At 39.9% G+C, this 22,484-nt stretch overlaps 1 protein-coding gene across 2 annotated transcripts in view; it reads right to left on the reverse strand.

Moving 5' to 3' along the window:
* The window catches only part of JADE1 (jade family PHD finger 1), a 62,668-nt gene that overhangs the window by 26,866 nt on the left and 13,318 nt on the right, over window positions 1–22,484 (reverse strand). Inside the window, exons 2-5 of one of the 2 annotated variants that reach the window (XM_054030368.1) lie at window positions 20,087–20,164; window positions 5,349–5,431; window positions 5,156–5,230; window positions 1,715–1,872 (exon numbers count right to left, since the gene is read on the reverse strand). In XM_054030368.1, the coding sequence (XP_053886343.1) occupies window positions 1,715–1,872; window positions 5,156–5,230; window positions 5,349–5,431; window positions 20,087–20,138 (368 nt within the window). In that variant the 5' untranslated portion in view covers window positions 20,139–20,164. The remainder of the gene's footprint in view (window positions 1–1,714; window positions 1,873–5,155; window positions 5,231–5,348; window positions 5,432–20,086; window positions 20,165–22,484) is intronic. The other variant, XM_054030369.1, reaches the window with a different exon arrangement.

Below are 22,484 nucleotides of genomic sequence, written 5' to 3' on the forward strand. Positions count from 1 at the left end.
AAGATGGGCAGAGGGGCTGGCACAGTGAACAACTGGAATTTTTAACTGCCCCGTATCCCCTTTCTCCTAGAAGCCCAGTTGTGCTTTAAGCAGCAACTGCCAAGTCTCACTTCCTATTATAAAAACTAAAGAGGGAGCTATCGGCTATTTCCTATTTAGTTTTTATAACAGAAAGTGAGCTGGGCCACAATTTACTACTGAAAGGGAAGCCGGGCTCCTGGGAAGCAAGAAGAGTGAGAAACAACCCAAAGAGTCAGAAGAGCGGCAACTCAGATCAATGGCCCAGTATCCTGTCTCCAACAATGGCCAGCATCAGATGTTAGTATAAAAACCCAGTATAGACAATTATGCACTAACCTACCCAGGAGGAAAGTTTCTTCCTGAGTCAGGCAGTTAGTGGTTAGTTTATGTCTTGAAACATAAGGGTTTATGACCCTTATAAACATTTTATCCTATCTAAAGTAACGCTGGATATTCTTGTTGTTCGTATAAATATCTAACGGTAAGTTCTCCAATTCTTTTACTATCAACTACTTTTCACAGTGGAAGGACACATTACATAAACCCTCCCAAAACTGTTTTAAAAATGTTTTTTTTCTTTTTTACATTGAGCAGCCAGGCTCTAACTGCAATAAGCCCTTTATTAGTAAGCTACTGGTGCACTTTTTACGTGGTTACAGACACTTGGCCTACAGCCTCATGCCTCACAACACACCCAAGGCATGACAGACTGCTAATGCACACTCCAATGTGGGTTATTACAATAGGCTAATGATGAACAGGTTTGCATAGCTTGCTACTCCAGAAGGCACATGTATCAACTTTGACTACTAAATAAATGTATATACATACACAGTCATGACCAAAAATTCTGAAATTTTGAGTTTGGTTCAGAATGTATTCTCCTTAAAAAAAAACAATGATATGTGACAGTTCTTGCTTTTTCTCACCTCCACCCTCATTTTATCTTCTCACAGAATTCAGCCAATTAAGCTATTGAACAGTGAAAGCTCTTCCGGGTAAGGATCATATTTTTGTTGTGAGTGTGTACCATGCCTAGCACAATGGCTCCCGTTCCATGACTGGGGCCTGTAGGCACTGCCACAATACAAACAACCAACAACGTTTACATGCATTAATGAATCGTTATAACTGAGTACAATGAAGTTACCTTACATAATAAAGATGTTTGCAACAGGTCCCTGCCCCAAAGAGCATACAGTCTCATTTGAAACAAGACACAACATGCAAGTATAACAAAGAGAGGGAAGATTACGGTAATTACAGTAACAAATGTGAGCACTCACATTTATGGAGCTTAACTATGTGCCCAACCTGACTGCTCCAAATAAGAGTTTTTTAAATCTAGTTGCAGTGTTGTACAAGATAATTTAAGTTATAAGTAAACAGAAAAAGGTTAGAAAACTTCATAAAACCAAAATTAAAACCAGCAGTTTTCTCCAAGGTCTGTAATTTAAATTTGGCTCCTACATTCATATTCAGCTACCTAAAAAGATGTGGCAAGATTTTCAATAATGCTGAGCAGCAGCAATGCCCACTGATTTCAATAGGAGGCAAAGGATTTGTTCACAACCTCTGAAAATCAGGCCATTTCTAACTACATGCTTAAATATTAATTTAGAACCTAGGCATCCAGATGTATAACTGATGGCCTAAGCGTATATATGTTTGTTTATATTTCTCCAAACTATACCTGGCTACTGGTTCGGGGATGGCCCCCGGGCTAACTGGCACCTGAACTCCCTTTTCCCACTCCTGCCTCCAGGGGTCTGCCAGCACATAGTACTCATCAGGGTTCAGTTGGTAGGAGTCGGGTAGCTTCATGGCAGTGATCAAGTCCGTTCTGAACACCTGCAAAGAAACCAACCAAGAGAAAGAACAGAGACACTGACATTTGATATTTACACTCTATGATTCACAGCTCCAGGGTAACCATGGAGCAGTGCATAACAAGGTCACTGTACCAACACAAAAGCCTATTACAGGACAGTCATTTACCTTCACATCAGGGGGCAGAGAGAAGGGGACATAGATACAATGGACATAAGGCTGACAGCCCTACGACTCCTAATGTTCACACTGTGAAGGAGGTATAAGCCTGAGTGGTGCCCCATGCTTCTAACTCCCTCTAAATTTAATGAGAATTGCAGGTGCTCAAAGCCTCTCACAATCAGGCACCAAAACTGTAGCATTACCTGTCAACAACAATGGACCCAATCCGGTTCCATGTGAGCACTGTACCAACACTCCCACTGACTTAAATAGGACCAGGACTGAGCCCTGTGCTTTTCAAATTACGAGATCCCTGACTAATACAAAAGAATTCTAAAAATCGTCGATGGTAGAAAACAAGATATGACTGTAACGTGACCAGCTGCAATAGCAAATTCTAAGCAAGGCAGCTTGTCTTGAATTATTGTTTTTTTTTAAATTACCCTAAAGATCAACTAAATCGAGCTTCAGACTAGATCTCTTGGGGCATCTCCACATTCAGCACTAGTGTTCGCTCATCTACCATCTGCATTGTAACGCATACAATTCCATTTTGCCTTTTTATGGCATCAGCCTCTAAAACCTGCAAGATGTCTGGCGAGTTTTGGGTTATCAGCCATAAACAAGCAGGGATGCAGTCTTTAACAAGCCATAGGAGGAAATAAAAATGGATTCACCCTTGTGAGGAGTATGCTGCGCTGCTGCTGTGGCAGCTCCATTCTGCCTGGTTTGCCACTGCCTCTCAGTGAAGCAGAAACTGAAGGGTGATATTGCAGGCATGAGAATAGCAAGACAGCAGTTGCCTTGACATCTTCCAGCGCTCCCTGTCCCTTTTGCCCCCAACCAAAACTGCTACGTAACAGTAATAACTAATACTTCACCCTTTTTATCTCAATAGCACTTTACATACATTAACTAATTAATGCCACATGCAAAGGAACGGATGTGCAACAGGTTTTAAAGCAAACAAGCAATGAAAACAAAAATGTAAGATTGTAAACCAAGCCCTTTGCCAAACAGAACAAGGGAATCAGCCCATCCAGCACCAGTCAGGAAAACCACAAGAAAAGTTCATATGCAAACTCATCAGTTTATGGCAGCTATAGTCAGCAAGGCACATATCCAGCTCCATACTGTATAGTTATGAAGTTTCAGGCAGATTTTCAGGAAGGCAAGACACTGATCCTAGATTCTCCAAACATTGCTAATGATGCAAATTTACTTCACACTTGCTACTCTTGTGCTGAATCCCTAATCCAACTTCCATATTGGCTGTTTTGTGTTAGTATCTGACAATAATTGTGTTTGGCTGTGGATAAAGCACAAATCTGTAAGGTATGTGCATCCACTGTGGTTACACAAATCATAAAGGCTGCCTTCCCTGGGGATAGTGGCTTCTTTCATATGCCATTAAAACACTTCAAATTACAATAAGTCATCTATGATTTTTTTACACGTTTTAGGGAACCGATCATTAGTCTGATCATTAGGGGGAAAAAATCTCTACAGTGAAATACAGTATAAAAAGCCTGGCCACATGATATGCCCGAATTTTCCCCACTCTCTCATTCTCTCTGTTATGCCCTGGATTTCTCATTGGGGAACATCCAAGTATTACTTATTTTTATTTTTCAAAACTGTTTACACCCAGTGATGACATTTTTTGAATTTCAGGTGCAAGTCTGCATTTTTGTAAGAATAAATCCCACTACAATTAAGTATTAATTTGTAAGTTTCTCAAGAAAAGAAGAAAAGGATGAATATAGGTAATGTAATAAAATAAAACGCTTTTTAAAAAATCTAAACTATCAGTCCTGTGAGGTTGCAATCAAGAAATGAAACAGAATCCACAAAACAAACTCACTCTCCCAGTAAACTAGCAGAGCCAGCCATAAGGTTTTGGACTTCTAGTGATTTGAGTAAAAAACAAGATATGAAAATTTTTCAGTCTGATAGCTTGTGGCTAGTTATTTTGGGTACTACACAAGAAGTTGTTAATGGAATACTTGACCATCAAGAAAATCCTTTCTAAGACTCTCTGCCTTGTGTCACTATCCTTGCTGCTCTGCTAATTTCTGATGCAATCAATGGGCCTGGAGCCAAAAGAAGTTTACAAAATTATTATCTCTGAAGAACTGGCACACAGCACTTCAGAGACAGAGAGAGGGTGAAATCCTGGCCTTGCTGAAGTCAATGGGAGTTTTGCCACTGACTTCAAATGAGGCAAGGATTTCACCCTGGGAGTTTAATGAGTGTCACTTATCTGCTGGCACACTGGAATCAGCATAGCATGCTGTCGCAGACTGAGACAATCCAAGAAATAAGAACAAACAGGAACTTGGGGGAAGTGGAAGAAAGACCTCTCAGACTGGGAAGAAAGGCAAAGGGAGGGAAAAAAATAGAATATTGGAAGAGCCACAGGTTAGTATGTGTGCATGAGGAGAGAAAGAAACATCACAAAAATAGGACTAGGCCAAGAAAGACAAGATCAGGGTTTGAAAAGTTATCTCTGGTCATTTACTTGATGGTCAAGTGGCTCTCTTGTTGTGTTTTTAATATACTGAACAGTGTACATAATTCCCCCATGAAAAACTGATTATCCCTGGGGCGAAGGAAGTACACTGTCATCATGAAATCTAGCTAAATATGCCTCTCCCCCAACTTCAGCCACTGAAGCATTTGAAGTACTTTGACACAGTGAAAATGACTTAACCCAAGAAATTTCACCTTCTGAAGTAAATACCTTGTTTTCAGCCACAATACAGTCTGCGGTCTAATGATTGTCTCAGACCAGTTCAGGCAAGGGCATCTGCAAACTTGTATGCAGTGGGTCATATACATTTGGTGCCTACAAATGACCCACCCAAAAAGTTCAAATTGATTTACATTTCCTTCCTTGATTTGAATTCCTCAAAGCACTGCATATGAAGCTTAAAAGAGACAGATGTCTGGTTTGACAAGTCTGTTAACAAATAAAAACTATTAAGGCCAAATAAAGGCTATGAAACTACCAAAAATAAACTTTTACTGTTCACCATAAATCAAGAACAAATAGCCCAAACCACTAAAAGAAAGAAAGAAAGTTTCAGAGCTATGTTGGGCTGGTGCCAAACTAGCCCAATATTCATGGCTAAAAACTAACTTGATGCTGGCAGTGACTGTGGTAGCAGCTGAACTCCCTGATCTCCTGGCCAGAAGAAAGGTTGCTGGGTGCCAGCTGAGATGGAGCAGAAAAGGAAAGAAAATATGATTAGGAAGAAATCTATTCTTTAACAAGGCATGTGTGTGTTTTACTAGATAGAGGTAGCAAAATGCAAGTGTAATTCCAGAAATACCTCAGAAGGTTTTCGGTCTTCATGTCTGGAGCATGAATTCCTCCGGTGTCGAGATCTGGAATGCTGGGACCAGGTGGACAAGCCTATGGTATAAAAATGATCAACTGAAATGAGTGCTTTCATCAGTCAGAAAAAGACTGCTCACGCTGTTCACACAAGTAGGCCAGTTGACTTCAATGATACTACTTGAGTAAGTAGAGCAAGATTCAGCCTTTTATCACACACCTCAAAAAGACTGTTTCATAATGAACAAGCAGGGGAAAACTGCTGGCTCAGTCTAGCACTTCTGTGATCACTTCCATGTATTTTTTTTTTTATCCCAACAGCTATATTTATTGGCTTCGCAAAAATGACATTTTTATAGGCATCATATTAGAAAATCTATGGCACAACAGTTCTTTATTTGAGCAATACTGATCCAAACACAAATCACTTCCTTAAGATTAAAAACTAGCTGGGACGTCTGTGGATAGCCTGAGATGACATCTTCAAAGCTAATGTACTGATGTCCCAGCACATCCATGCAGAACATACTCTGTCCCCATGATTTCTCTTAGGATGGAGTTCTTTTCAAAGTGAAACAGAAAGCCGTTCTACACCCAGGAACCCTAAGACTATATGATGTGTCTGTCTGTCTTCTGGCATGAGGAAATTACTGAGCAGTGTCATGGGGTTTTTATATGTAGAATTCTTCAGTCACTATACTCAGGACCAACTATTTCCCCCGGTCCCAGCATTCTTCAATACGGAGTGGATGCCTTTATCTGCTTTTAGGAAGATTATTCTATCTGAAGTCAGGGAGAGGGCGGAGAATGTATCCCACTAGAAATGCTATGACACCACAGGACCAGCACAAAACCTGTGAGCAAAACCTGCTTATGGTGAGCCTGTGCTGATCAATTTAATTTAATCAAATGACACTTTATTGGCATGACAAGGTACACAAATGTAACTCAAGTCACATTATATGACAATGATGAAAGGAAGAGACAATAGATTAGCATGATAGTGGTTAACAAAGGAGGAGGAAGGACTGGAAAATGAAGCACAGAAGTTGACACAGAGGATGTAATGGGGAGATCAGAGTGTCCACATAACCAGAGACAGCACTGCAGAGATTCCACAGCTCTGAGCCTTAAACATTAACAAACAAAGCGAGGTTGGCACAATGGCCTTAAGGTTAATACTCAGTTCTTTGCTGTCTCGGCCAGTAAGTGCTGGGAGCAATGTGTAGGCTTCAGCTGCGGCCCATGAGAGCAGTATTGCCTCACATCACTCAACAGAAACCTGCAGTAGTATGCAAGTAATATGGCAATGAAAGCTGAATAAGAACAGGTCTTCAATCCTCCCTCTACTGGGAACACAAAAAATTATTTTCAATGTAAATTGGCTTCACAAGACTGTCACTCGAAAGAGATAATACATAGTTGCTGGACAGAAGCATCCACTAAGCTATAATTTTACAACATTTGGCCTTCCACGGTCCTCGGGTAGTAACACATTTGTAAGTCTGGTTAAAAAAAATGCTCTGTTACAGAGTGGTAAACAATGGATGGTACATGGAATGTTCACAGTGGCACAAGTTAAGTCAATGTGTGTAGCAACTGGATAGAAATCATATCCTTTAGGATAAGCCCATCAGAAAATAGTGATATAAAGGGACACATTCACTGTAAAAACTAATAATTTGGGGGTCCGCGTCTCTTTATATGCCCTCACTTGGGAGCACAGGCACTGCTTTGCACCGATATGGAACTGCAAACGCTGCTATTTATAATTTCCGGTCAAGAGAGCATAGGTGCATACACTCATACAGTGGGCGCACCCACAGAGACATATACTTGAAGTTGTTGCAGGTACTTCACATGACCCTGAGTCCTCCTTGCCATTGTTGTTTTGTTTTGTCTGGTCTTACAGTCACATTTTGATACAGTAAAATGTTTTTGTCTTCCTTGTGCTGCATGAAAGATCCACACAAAACAGAGGAAAGTAACTAAGGGTGATTCATTTACGTGCAGAAAGTCAACACAAGGTTTATGTACCACTTAAGTCTCCTTTAAAACCTATTTTGAGACCTGAAGTGAAACTTAAGTGGTGCACTGGTCTTCTGCTGGACCTTAGCACAGGGGAGAATTTCACTCTGACTGGCTATCCAAGGTAAACGGTGAAACCAACCATAAAGAACTGACAAATGCACATAGCAAATGAATGGAAAAAAACCACATTAAACTATTTTTCTCTTTAGTCCCTTTCAGTTATAGTATTTAAATGTTATTGTTAAAAATATAAGTAAAAATAATTCAGAGAAGTATGCTTTTCCAATTGACTATGCCCCTTTAACGTACACAGCCACACACACTTTTGCACCTAGTTGTCCAGATCCTAATAATTTTTCCAATCTCAAAAACATTCATGTCTGATCGACTACAGTGAGAGCTAATGAAATATTTGGCTAATTAGGTTGTTGAAGCAGCAATCCATAGGTGGATATGATTGCTGGTTTTGCGTATATATTGGAGGTTTTTTTTGTTTGTTTTTTGCAGTCAGGGTACTGAATGAGAAACTCCATTAACAAGATGTTGTTTTATTCTGTAGCTTCTGCCAGTAACACAGCTAGTAACTCTGGAAGTTTGTTACAGTTGTTCACAAGTGATGCATGCATCTGGAAAAATCAGAACAGCAGCAATGTGATATACTTCTGAATTTTTAACTATGTGCTTTAATTCAGCTCTAGTGATAAGTTTACATCAATTGGAGATTGACAGTAACCAAGCATATGGCTTTTTCTAAACAAGCTGCTAATGGATAGATTTTTCAGATCGTGTGTGTGTCCTTAGGAAGCTACTGGAGGTGGGTAGCAAAAATAATAATTGGCATATCTTCTGTCTCCATTTGTTTCATTAATATCCTTTTGGTTAATTCAAAATATTTCTCAGCTCTGTTACTAGCAGATGCTACAAAACAAAACATCATCCTAAATATAATTCTGTTAATCTCAATAGTGCAGAACATTACAGCTAGGCCACTGACCTGACCTCTTAGTGCTGCATGGAGACTCAAATCCTACCACCATTTCCTAAATCTTAATATTACTTCCTAAATTGCTCTGACATGCTTATGTTAATATAGAAACTTTACACTAGATTCCCCATTCTGGGAGGAATAATTCAAATTAGACCAGACCACTACAGAGTATATTTGTGGCTGATATTTTCTCCCAAAAATCTAATCACTTCCTAAAATGAAGGACAGTACAAAGTTTCTAATATAATTCAAGAATGATTGTTTCCTCCCACCCTACATTTTAGCTGATGAATATATAGTGTAACCTTTTAATAACAGGTACCAATGGAGCTTCTGATTTTTTTTTCTGGCCAATAGAACGGGCTGTTTATAATACCATGCAACAAATGTGGGGGAACTTCTGGCTGAATTAAGATTTTACTGACCATTAGGACAGGCAACCGTAGTTAACAAGTGACCACTGGCACAGGTTAATAGGGAAAAACATCCAATTAATGAATAAACAAACACATAATAAATAATTATTAAGCATGCAGTATAACAGATGCAAACATCAACAGTTTTAGATAACATCATTTAGAAACACAAATGCAACAAATTAAAGGAGCAAAAGAAGTGACACAACAGGACTAAATATAACTACTCCTCATAATATGTGAAAGGAAAGATCTGATTCTACTTCCAATGAAATCAATGGCAAGATATCACTGGATTCAATGGAACAAGGATCAAGCCACAGCATTTCAACAAAGGGGGTTTGACTAGTTAAATCTCTCCATTCCTTGGGTAACCCAGGAACAATAATATTGAAATAAGCAAGAAAACCATAAGAGGGAAAAGAAAGGAAGCATGAAAGGCAAATCACTTTTCATTTCCACCCTTTAGTCGAAATTTGGTAGCAGAGTGATCTCTTAATAATCACTGAAAGAAAAAGTTCATAGGCAAAATTACAGATATTTCACTGATAAATGACCTGATTTTTATGTCCAATTACATGTACTGAAGGACATTCCTGGATTACAGGAAAGTGGTTACCTGTCATTGCTAAAATAAAAGTTGTGGAGCAGGTCTAGAAACAATGTGGTGCTTTTGTATTATATGCGCTGTAGATAAACTTAAGAACACATGAATCTGTATCTTAGAGAGATTCTTGGTATTTTTCAGACAAAACAAATGCTCAGTATTAAAGTTGCACAACTTCTATGTAACCAATGTATTTTTAAAAAATAGTCTTCTCCCACCAGTAATTCACACGTTTCCCCAGTTTCAGAGAAAAAAGCACAAGACAGTGATCGAGACTGGCAAGCCATCAAAGATCAAGACAATGTTTTACAGTTAAACTCCAGTCTTTGTAAAAAAAAAATCGATCAATCAAATGGAGATATCAAAAGTCTGCACCACTGGGGGTTTTACAAATAAAACATTCCTAACTAACCAATTTACCTTGGGGAAATCTTTCTTGTATACTACATGAATTAATTCTATAACAGATGGAAGATTAATGACAAACGGTAACTCCATCACAGTTGTTGTACATGCCAAAATCCACGTTCTATAGTGAATATGAAATACACAATTCTAAAGCACAGAGTGTAGCAGCCATTGCAGCGCATCAACCTGAGTATAGAAACAATGGAGAAGTAATGAAAATTGGAATCCTTCATCCTAACATCTCTTTCCTTCTACGAGTGGGCCAAATTGTTCTGTGGGCAGCTTGACCCTAAAATACATCTTCATAAGCCTGGTTTACAAGTTAATGGGAAATCTTTTTAACTAATGGATGACCATGACACTTTATTATGGGCAGTGAGAGGATGGTCTGATCAAAGTGCTGTATTTAACCTACAAATAAAATTACAGTGATTCACTTTAAGTCTTCAGAACTAACAAAGCATTACCCAAAATACACGATTCAATCAGCATTAGAAAATCAGATATAAATATATACTCTTAAGGGACCTATATACTTCCTATTAACAGGCAATGTATGTATTCAAGCAGCTAACATTAACACCTACTGGGAGTTAAGCACACAAAGCATCCAGGTATTATTGGGAATAAAGACCCCTAGGAAACTCCTTTTTTAAACCAAAAAAAAATTCCTCATAGGTGCCAGAGTGGTTTATATCAGTCTGTTTGGGCCTGATCCAACAACTCCCACTGATGTCAATGCAAAAATCCCATTGATTTCAATGAGGCAAATCAGCCCCTTACTTCAAGTCTGCATTTTGTTTTCCCTCCATCAGAAAATGTATTTAACTAGGCATAACTAAAAATAAATGGACAGTCTCTGGTTAAGAGAAGCAAGGCTTTGGCAGACCACAGCAGTGAAGAGAAAAGGAACGAGGCTGATAGGAAGATATAAGTAGAGCAACTTTCCTATATTATCTTCAGAAACTACGTGCCTGACATTAGCCAAAGCCATATCTTTTTTTCACTTGTACACTATTAATGAAATTACAACAATACAGCTCCTTCAGTATTAGAAGAAAAGTGTGATCAAGAAATTAGAGGAGACATATGTTTCACATATGTATTTTTATGAAAAAAAAATAGAATTTTTAAAAGGAAAAGAAAAAACGATTGTCTCTAACTATATCACTTTGTGAAATGACCACTCAAAAATATGTTTAGATTTTAGAAAGCCCACTAAAACAGAGAAGTCCTTAGTGCTACCAAAGCACATCCAAAATCTTAGCAAATTCTCCCCATCATCCAATATTCCACTCAGCATGAAGATATTCAGTTATACTGTATATCATGCATAACACTGTTGTAAAACCACCTGTAAGGCATCCAACAGTGTCCCAAGAGAGCTAGAGGCTGCTACAGCCTCTGAACACTTCAAAGCTTGAGAACACTGGGAGTCTGAACACACTTTTCCTATCGTAAATACAACTCTGCTACATCACTAAACCAAGCAGCACAACAGTGCAAAACATTTCTGACATGGATGCTCGCCTGGCTGCTGTTTTTGCTAAGTGCTGGCATTTCCAGCTGCCTACACTTTTTCCAGACTTGCTTTGAGGTAGAGTAGACACTGCTGCCAACACCACACTCTGTCAGAAAGATCTGCAGCCTGAGAAGTAAAAGGAAATGCTTAGTCTCCCTGTCTGCTGCCTGAGCTGCCACTCTTCACAGTAAAGCCTTGTTTCAGGCATACCTCAACTGGCCAATGGTCAAACTACAGGATAAAGATCCAACATGAGGGGCACAAAGTAAACAGCAGAAGAGTTTCTAAGGCTAATTTCCCCCATTCTTCTTAGTAAAGACATAGCTGCACATGTATAAGTCCACATATCATTTCCTATATATAGGGCCCTATATGAAAAACGCATCACGGACTGTGAAATCTGCTCTCCTCCCATGAAATCTTGTCTTTCGTGTGCTTTTACCTTATACTATAGAGAGTTCAGAGGGGGAGACCAGTGTTTCTCAAATTGGGTGTCCTGACCCCATAGGGAGTAGCACAGAGTCACAAGGTTATTTTAGGGGGTTGAGGTATTGCTACCCTTACTTCTGCGCTGCCTTCAGAGCTGGGTGGTTAGAGAGCAGCGGCTGTTGGCTGGGCACCCAGCTCTGAAGGCAGCATCCTGTCAGCAACAGCACAGAAATAAGGATGGCAATACTATATCATGCCACCATTACTTCTGCGCTGCCGCCTTCAGAGCTGGGTGGCCGGAGACTGGCGGCTGCTGACTAAAGGCCCAGCTGTACAGGCAGCAGCGCAGAAGTAAGGATGGCAACACCATACCATTTCATCCTTACTTCTGTGCTGCTGCTGGCGGTGGCTCTGCCTTCAAAGCTGGGCTCCCAGCCAGCAGCCACCGCTCTTCAGCTGCCCAGCACTGCCGCCAGCAACAGCAGTGCAGAAGTAAAGGTAGAAATACCGCAATCCCCCTACAATAACTTTGCAAAGCGCCCCACAACTCCTTTTTGGGTCAGGACCCCTACAATTACAACACTGTGAAATTTCAGATTTAAATAGCTGAAATCATGAAATTTACGATTTTTTTAATCCTCTGACCGTGAAATTGACCAAAATGGACCATGAATTTGGTAGGCCCTCCCTATCTATGACTACTAAAGAAGTGGTCTAATTAAAAAAAAGATTGAAAATGAACAATATAAAAGGTATTTTACATGCAGTTTGAAGACAGGTGCCTCATTTTTCATCACCATTAGACTTAGTTCTCTCCAGAAGCTACTTTGCAGACTTTTTGTCCCAGAAAACATAGATCATCTTCTGTACTGCAAGTCACCTAGGCCAAAACTTTCAACTGTGAGAGCCTAAAATCAAGCATCTAAATCCATATTTAAACACTAAACTAAAAAGACCTTATTTTTGAGGTGATGATCATGGGATGTCAATGGAAGTTGTGCACAGTTCTGAAAATCAGGCCTTGGATGTCTCTGATTGTGCCCTCAGAAATTAAGATACCTGTAATTATGGGTCAATTTTGTACATTGTATCCATACAGTTTGGTTGGGTATAAAATTGCTGTAAGCACACCTTTAGAGTTGGAAATCTCTTCACTTTGCCTGAGTAATAGGCCCTCCATATAGGGGGAAATGATTCTCTGCATCTCAAACAAAATCCCCTTTTGTCATTTGACAACATATTTGTTTCGGTTCCTTTCCAAATCATTTATTACAATGACCAAATATCCATTAGTAGAAGCCACATTCTTCAGATGGATTCTTCATAGGGAAGTTAAGATACACATCTACTCTTCATCAGAACCTATATTAAGGAAATCATTATTTTTTACCTTGGATTCTGCTATGTCCTGGTTACCTTTAGGGACAACCATGACTTTGATATAAGAGTGCAATTCTGATTACATTGCATTTTAGCTTGCATCTCCAAAGCAAAAGAATTTCTCACTGAGATCCCAGGTCTGGCGTTAATTAGGGTATTAGCTCTAAATCCTTTGAAGCTTTTCTATTTCTACCTAACTTTCGGCTTTAATGGCCTGTCTTTCTGCAATGACAACCTGTGCTGAATGTGTCTCTGATTTTGCTTCCACATTAGATAATGTATATTGTAGAGTGCTCGCCAATAACAGCTTCAATATGTACATCTTCCATAGAGTTTCACATCTTATCTGAAGATGTATAGGGCAGGAATATGCCTTCTTAGAAGTCCCTAATATGTTTTTGGGCACTATAACATAATAAACAATAATCTGTAAGACTGCACCTTCAGGAGCATACTGCCTTTACGTAGTGTGCTTGGACATCAGCTCAGTACTATTGAGAAGGACAAGCACCATATAATGAATCAACCATCACTATGGATACAACTTTGTCATGGTAAAAATAAACAAAATTCATGGCACAATCATGGCAAAAAATAGATAATTCACATGGTGGTCATGGCAACCTTGTGGACACTGCTGGTTAGTTCACTCTGGTCTAATATTCCTCTTTGAAATGGGACTAGAACAAATTAAATGAACAAACTGTTACTGTGCAGTAGCTGATCAAAATGAAGGAACTTTTAATGCACGGTAGTTGATCAAAGCAAATGAATAGACTGTTACTGTGGACCCTGCTGCCGCACATTAACAGTTTTTAGTTCAATTTTGATCTGGTCCTGTTTCAAAGAGGACTAGATCACAGTAAATTAATGAATTGTTAATGCACCACAACTGATCAAAGCAAACAGACTGTTAATGCATGGCAGCAGGGTCCATATAAATGGCAACATTCATAGTTTCATGGCAACGGTAACTGCCGTGACATAATCGTATCCTTAATCATCAATGCTGCCTCTTGTGAGTTTTCTTTACAAGACTCTTATTCAAATACTGAGCATACCCAATTTTGTTTAGGTTGTAAGATCTGACAAGATCACATAGCGATATGGATGCAAATACAGATGGTACTCAAATAGACATTGAAAATCTGCAATTAAATTAACAATAAAACTTCAGAGACACAAGGTAGGTGAGGTAAGATCTTTCATCAGACCAACTTCTTTTGGCGGAAGGGACAAGCTTTTGAGCTTCACAGAGATTGGTCCAATAGGATGTGTCACCTCACCTACCTTGTCTCCTCATATCCTGCAACCAGCATGTCTACAACAACATTGCAAATAAAATGTCAGAAATTACTGCAGTGGAATGACGTCACAATAGGAAAGAACTAAAGTGGGCCCTATGAGTATGAAATGTCCCATGGGATCCATGAGTTCTCCACACTTTTAGAGGAGTGGCACAAAATGAGATATGTGCATATGCAAGATCACATGTGCATTGTCAAAGATAATAAAATATTCAGATATATACTGCTGAGAGAGGAAAGAACAGTAGGGGACCTGCGTTAACTTACTGTGGATAGTGTACGTTCACCACTTTAATGCCACACGTAGTGTAATTGTGTGAAATTGCTGTAAAGACACCACAGGGATCATACGGTTCAAGAACAGTAATTGGACAGTTATTGATGACATTTTATTTTTGTGCAACATAAACATTGATCAGAGAGGGGAGGCTGTTGCTTTTTATGTTTTGATGATGTGTCTTTTTTCATCGCAAGGATTATCAGATCATAATATGCCACTACAATTATTATTATTGTAATGATGTGCCAATTGAGATGAGGTTGATGAATTAGCAAATCCTCCAGCAGAAGAAGCATGAGAAAGGGGACTTGGATTTGCGGAAATGTGTCTCAGGTTGTATTTGCATCCAGGCCTTTTATATCGGTAGGGTTCTACCAAATTCATGGTCCATTTTGGACAATTTCATAAAATTTTTAAAATTGTAAATTTCATTATTTCAGCTATTTAAATCTGAAATTTCATGGGTGTTGTAATTGTAGGGGTCCTGACACAAAAAGGAGTTGTGGGGGGGGTTAAAAAGTTATTGTAGGGGGAGGGTTGCAGTACTGCTACCCTTACTTCTGCGCTGCTAATGTTGCTGGCGGCGGTGCTGAGCAGCTAAAGAGCGGTGGTTACTGGCCAGGAGCCCACCTCTGAAGGCAGAGCTGCCACCAGCAGCAGTGCAGAAGTAAGGATGGCATGGTATGGTATTGCTACCCTTACTTCTGTGCTGCTGCCTGTAGAGCTGGGCTCTCAGTCAGCAGTTGCTACTCTCCGGCCACCCAGCTCTGAAGACAGCAGCACAGAAGTAAGGATGGCATGGTATTGTATTGCCACCCTTACTTCTACACTGCTGCTGGCGGGACACCGCCTTTAGAGCTGGGCGCTCAGCCAACAACCACTCCTCCCCAGCCACCCAGCTCTGAAGGCAGTGCAGAAGTAAGGGTGGCAATACCTCAACCCCCTAAAATAACCTTGCGACCCTCCTGCAATTCTCTTTTGGGTCAGGATGCCCAATTTGAGAAACACTGGTCTCCCACATGAAATCTGTATAGTATAGGGTAAAAGCACCCAAAAGACCAGATTTCACAGTCCGTGATGCATTTTTAACAGCCGTGAATTTGGCAGGGCCCTAGTCATAGGGTTATAGTTTCCCTGTCACTCAAACAGTATCTGGTATTATGTTTCCCATTCTCTGAGAATGTATTTATACAAAATCTGAACTCATAGCCTTGCTTCTATGTATTAAACTAAATGCAAATAATCACACCAGAGTCTGTTGATTTTTAAAATAAGAAAAATATTAAAACACAAACTCTACCTTCACATTTAAGTCCGAATGAATGACAAATGCTTGTTTTTCATTAATTATTATTATTGCCTTGTGAATATGCAGGCTTCTGCGCTCAGGAAAATAAAGCACCTATTCCCTTTAAGGTAAAAGCTATTAGAGTGGGCATTAGTGGACAAGTTAGGGTCAGCACTAAGGGGTCATCAGTGGACAAGTTAGCCCCAAATGATACACACTCGGCCTCAAACTGAAGCCAAGATGCCTGGCCACACTTTCCCATTGAGTTGTCTCTTGAAAAACCCACAACCAAAGGATGAATAGTCTAACAGTTGGGTGCCCGATCCTACCCATTAATCCCAATGGGAATTTTGCCAATTAGTTCAGTGACAGCAATGGCAAACTCTAAAGCTGTAGTACTGCACCATGCAATGTGGCATGAGTGCATGAAGCTCACTGGAGGTCAAGAGGCACTAGTAACTCTGATGAGCAGCAGATGTTAGGCAAGAGGATTCCAACTAAGTGTTGATTAAAATTTTAATTTTTCAATTAGAAGACAGCTGTTTGAAGTGCTTGGAATAGTAGATTTAATTGTCTTGTGCTTCTGGAGTCTTCGAGGAGAAAAATGGTTTGTAAAAAGCTTGAAATCTTTCAACAAAAAAGTAGAGGCCGAAAGTTCAGAAAATTCTTTATCTAGTGCTTTATCACACAGGGAGGCTCTAACTAAACTGCAGAATAAATGCTTGTCGCAAGTACTACTAGTGAAGCGAATCAAAGAGACTGCTGATAAAATAATTGTGTGTCTGATTCTGGAAATTAAGAGAACAATAGAGATTAATAATCTGACCAACGAGGAGAAAGCCTGAGGAGAAGGTGAAGCAGAGAGAGTAAAATCTCTTATCCCACTCACTGGCAAATTTACAACTTGGAGGACAAGGCCTAAAACTAGGATTCTTCAAACATCTACTACTGCCTGTGATGCTTATTATATTAATTAAGAGAGTAGCCAATGGGGAAAGAGTGGATGCATCAGTGCCAGAATGTCAATCATTGTGCTTAGTATATGTTCCTAGTAGGGTGACCAGATGTCCCGATTTCATAGGGACAGTCCCGATTTTGGGGTCTTTTTCTTATATAGGCTCCTATTACCCCCCACCCCCGTCCCGATTTTTCACATTTGCTGTCTGGTCACCCTAGTTCCTAGTAACTCACTAGATCAGGGGTCGGCAACCTTTCAGAAGTGGTGTGCCAAGTCTTCATTTATTCACTCTAATTTAAGGTTTCGCGTGCCAGTAATATATTTTAACGTTTTTAGAAGGTCTCTTTCTATAAGTCTATAATATATAACTAAACTATTGTCGTATGTAAAGTAAATAAGGTTTCAAAATGTTTAAGAAGCTTCATTTAAAATTAAATTAAAATGCAGAGCCCCCCGGACCAGTGGCCAGGACCCGGGCAGTGTGACTGCCACTGAAAATCAGCTTGTGTGCCGCCTTCGGTACGCGTGCCATAGGTTGCCTACCCCTGCACTAGATCCTCATTCCATGGCTTTCTGGTGGGTGGAGCTACTTGCAAGAATGTTTTGAAAATTAACTAGGTCTATGAACTTCCAGAGTTGGACCATTATGGTTGCTTCTTGCCTGGAAACAAGGAGGGTCCTGACTTCACTTAGCACATGGGTATATGTCCAGAATAAAAGGATGTTTCTTATAGACAGTCAGAAAATGAAGCTCAGCTGTGAAGAGCTGTGTGTGTATACATACAGAGATTACCTACGAAAAAACAAATGTGGAAGGTGCAGTGACCACTGCATCAGAGGGGATGTCCTTGTGGATGCTGAAGCCTCTCAGGATGACAAGTCAGAGATTTTATCATTATGTCACACATCATCTCAGATTTCATGGGAAATTCTTGATTTGAGGTCTACAGATTAGCATAATGCATATGTTGGATTTGTGTCTCAAATTACAAAGTAATTTTAGACAATAGTAAAGAAAAGCTAGAGTGAAGCCAAGTGAAGCCTGGAAAGAAAGTGCAACAAAAGCAAGAGAGAGGAAGGAAGTGGTATATACTTGAAATAATATTTGGAGAAAATATTAATAAAATCTGACAGGTATTTATCAAATAATTTAACAAATACATTTGAACTATTTGACAAGATCTACTACTAAGTTATACTTTATCAATTTGTTAGTTAACACGGCGTAATAAATAGTACACTACTACTTTTTTCCTTTAAATCACAGTGAGCATAAAAACACAGGTATTTTTTATCCTAGCTAGCTGTCTTAGACCTCTGACTAACATGTATCAGACTCATTTTTTGAAAAATGAGTATAATTATTAGAAAAACACAACTTCACTTTTGAAGAGATGGATATTCCAATATACAAAGCAGTGATATAGTTAGATAAACAACAACAACAGATGAGTGAACTTGTTCTACTGAATTTCAGACCCAGTCAACTGTCACAGTTTGAAACTTCAACTCAAAGATTATCTAGTTCAGGTTCTACTTTAAAAAGTCCATGATACAAAGAGCAGAAAGGGGTCAGAGTAAAAACTAGATTAAGATGTATGGTGAAAATGGCACAAATAATGATCAAAGTGAAATACAAGGAGACTGTAAAAAAGGGAGTTCAAGGGTGGACGGAGGGAGAAGAAAAATTCTAATGAAAATACACTGTATATAGAATTTTGAGGGTTACTCTCTATTCTCTATAGAAAGACGTTTGCGTCTTTTTTATCTATTCTTCTTTGGAAGGATTTAAATTGTTTTACCATAATACCAAAACATTTTGTTCCCAAATCCAAAAATAGCTTAATAGATTTTTCAAAATCTCCAACTCTATGAGGTTCTCCCAGCTTTATTAAGGGGCCAAATCCCAAAAGCCCTTACTTGTTTTTTTTTAAATCTACTCCTTACTCAGGCAAACTCCTAGTACAGTCAGTTTTTCTTTTTTCACCTTCTCCACTCCTTTTTTCACACATTGATTTCCATAGCAGTTTGCCTATGTAAGGGTTAAGTTGTAGGTCCTGATATTAGGTCTACATAGGCCGGTCCCCACTATTGTCAGTGAGATTCCACATGGGTGTAGGAGTCCACTTTCATAGCTCCTGCTGCAGGATCAGGGCCTAAAAGCCTGACTCAAAGTCTACTGAAGTCAGTGGAAAGTCTCCCAATAACTTTCTGTTGAGTTTTGGTTTAAGCTTTAATTAAAGACCTCAGGATCTTGCCTAATAACGCTTTGCACATATATAGCGCCCTTTGTCCAAGACAACATGTACCCATGTAGACCAGATTAGAACCAGGATAATGCCTTTGACAACTGTATAAATTACAAAGCTGGAGAATACAAGTAACTTGTTTGACTTGCCCGAAAAAGAATCTTAGCACAATTCCCACCCCACCACTATGTCACAATTTCTTTTAAAATGAAAGAATACCAATTCTCCATTATCTGAACAAGTGAGATATTTTAAGTAGCTCATATTTATTTTGCCAAGAGACACCCATACTACTGAACAAATCAAACTCTTTTTTTCCTGAATGTATGTTATCCAATAATGTTAAGAACACCAAAATAAACATAGGAAACCTTTAATATTCATTAAAAAAAGTTTGTCACAAATAATTATTCTTATAAAAGTCTGAGGTAGAAGAATTATATGCAACCATTGTACAAGGCGAGTATGAAATAGTCAAAAAAAATTCCAATTTTAGAGCAAACTTCTGTCCCTCTATTAAAAGTTAATCAAGTCAACAATGTTAATAACTGATGATGTGCTAATTCTGTTCTTGTAATGATAAGCTGTATTGCTTGCACCACAAAGGACCTTTAAAAAAATTCTTTGTTTCACCTTATTATCAAACACTCTATAATCAACAGCAAGTCTTGGGGCATCCTGTTATATATAGCTCAGCTATTCTGAAAATATTTTATTTTAGAACAGTTTCCTAATATTTGTGTTCTCTCCCAACTTTCTGTGACCCAGCTGCTATGCAAAATACCTCCGTCATGTAAAATATTACAGTAAAGTATGGTTTCAACCAACTCATAACCTAGTGCTCTCCAAGCACAACAAAGGAGCACTTACTGCCATTGTCATCAGAATCCTCACTGCTGCTAGGAAGCCGACCTCGTTTCATGATCTCCACGGGAAACAGCTGGTGGCCTGTAAAGCAATGAGACAGCACTTAACCCAAGATAATACACAACCAGCAAGTTGTGTTTCAGATGGCATTCCAGGATTTACAGCACACGAATGAAAACAAACAGCTTTAAATAGCATTTAAAATATAAATAGTAAACATCCAAACGATGAGTAATTAGACATATATCATATGGGCAGGTGAAAATGTGATTTAAGGAGGTGTGATGACAGTCCTGTGGTCACAGTCATCTCCAGAAGCAAAAGCATATTTTTGTGTTTTCAGAAGTCTACAGTAGGTGAAGACCTACAGTAAAAGTACTCGCACTGGTTAGATTTTCCTCCACCCCATTGTGGCTCTAGATTAGCAATAAAATTACAGTATTATTCCCTCGGTAAATATGTAGATTGGCTGATATGTTTTTAAAGCAATTTTAGTCCTGGTGGAAGGTGCCAGCCTAACAGCACTGGAGAAAACAGTTTTCCATTTATCCCCAGAGCAGGGAGCAGCACTGCAGGCTTCCCCTCTCTAACCAGCTAATGTGCACCAATCATGCTCTAGAACAGAGATTCTTAAACTATGGTCCGCGTACCCAAGCTCCATTCTGGTGGTCCGTGGATAGTTCCCTCTAAGGTGAGCACCTGGACGGCCGCACACAAGAGAATGAAGGGCCACTCATCTAATTAGTGGGGACGCAGGCATGGAGATGATGCACATATAAGGTGAGGTGGTAGCCTTCGGGGAAATGGGCGGTAGGTGGGAGGGGACAGTTGGTTGAGAAGAGGGGGTGGGTGGAATTTGAGATGTGCAGGACTGCGGCAGCCAGAGAAAAAAGGGACTTTCCCCAGCTCCAGGACTGCAGCTGCGGGGGAGAGACGGCCCTCCTTCCCAGCCTCAGCTCTGTGGCTGCTGCGGTGGGAGAGAAACCCCACTCCTTCCCAGCCTCAGCTCAGGGGCTGCTGCAGTGGGGGAGAGAGGGAGAGATCCCCCTTCTTCCTAGCCCCAGCTCGGGGGCTGCCGCGGCAGAGGAGAGAGGGCACATCCATTGCGTTAGAAAGGTAAGACTACTGATATTAAAATATGAGTTGTGTGCTTTTATTTGTAGAACAAAAAAGTTTATTATTATTACTTTTTTTATATAGCGTTTTTATCCAAAGCGCTTTACAATAGTTAGCTAATGGTACAAACAACATTTGGAAAGATCATTAAGTGGTCCAACAAGACACTCAGCCATTTTCAAGTGGTCTGCGGAAAAAAAAGTTTGAGAACCACTGCTCTAGAATAGTGCTTCTCAAAGCCAGTCCGCCGCTTTTTCAAGGAAAGCCCCTGGCAGTCCAGGCCGGTTTGTGTACCTGCTGCAGTGCGCCGTTCCAGGCCAATGGGGGCTGCGGGAAGCGGCGCAGGCCAAGGGATGTGCTGGCCGCCCTTCCCGCTGCCCCCATTGGCTTGGAGCGGCGAACCGCTGCCAGTGGGAGCCGCAATCAGCCAAACCTGCAGATGCGGTAGGTAAACAAACCGGCCCAGACCACCAGGGGCTTTCCCTGCACAAGCAGCGCCCTGACTTTGAGAAGCACTGCTCTTGAAGAAACCACCTCTGTGATGACAGAACAGTTCCCTCTTCCCAAGCATGCTTTTATATTACCCTCTCTGGCCTAATGCCAAACGTTATACTGGCTTCTTTGATGCAGCGTGCCTGTTCTGTAGGAGCTAGACAGACCCCCCAACTCGTAATAAAGAGGCTGCTAGGAAGCTGCCAGATGGCAATGACTTTCAGTAACTATCAAGCTGAGCTGCCCTGTTACCCACTGACTTAAGATACACAACCTTTCACCTCTAACACCAACACCCCAAGCAGAGGTGATATGTTCTAATGCTTTATGATGTGGAATAATTCTAAATTTAATTTTCTTTAAAGTCTTCAATAGCTGGTGAGCATCAACATGTAAAAGCCCATAAAAATTGAAGTTAAAAAGCGGAAACAACATGACATGACAAGTGTAGCAAAGCATGTTCACCATGAGTTAAAGTGACAAGTACTCTAGGGTGTACATCAAATTCCATGAGTCTTCATTTGCCATGTATCAACTGTAGTGACAATGAGAACTGGGTGATGCATTAGCAGCAAAATGCCAATGCACACCTCCCAGGGGCAGATTCAGAAATCAGCTGCCTAAGATTTTTGATTCTTACTTGGTGCAGAAAATCTAAACCTGGTATACTCATAAATTGGGATTTCCTAAGAACCTTTCAGCAAAACAGCTCCATGCTATAGGGGCCAGTGGAAGAAATAGCTTCAATACATAACCAGGTTCAGAGAGACAAATATGTCTCATTGCAGTAAAA

Source organism: Malaclemys terrapin, chromosome 5 (genome assembly GCF_027887155.1).
Source record: "Malaclemys terrapin pileata isolate rMalTer1 chromosome 5, rMalTer1.hap1, whole genome shotgun sequence".
In the NCBI taxonomy this organism is placed as follows: Eukaryota; Metazoa; Chordata; order Testudines; family Emydidae; genus Malaclemys; species Malaclemys terrapin.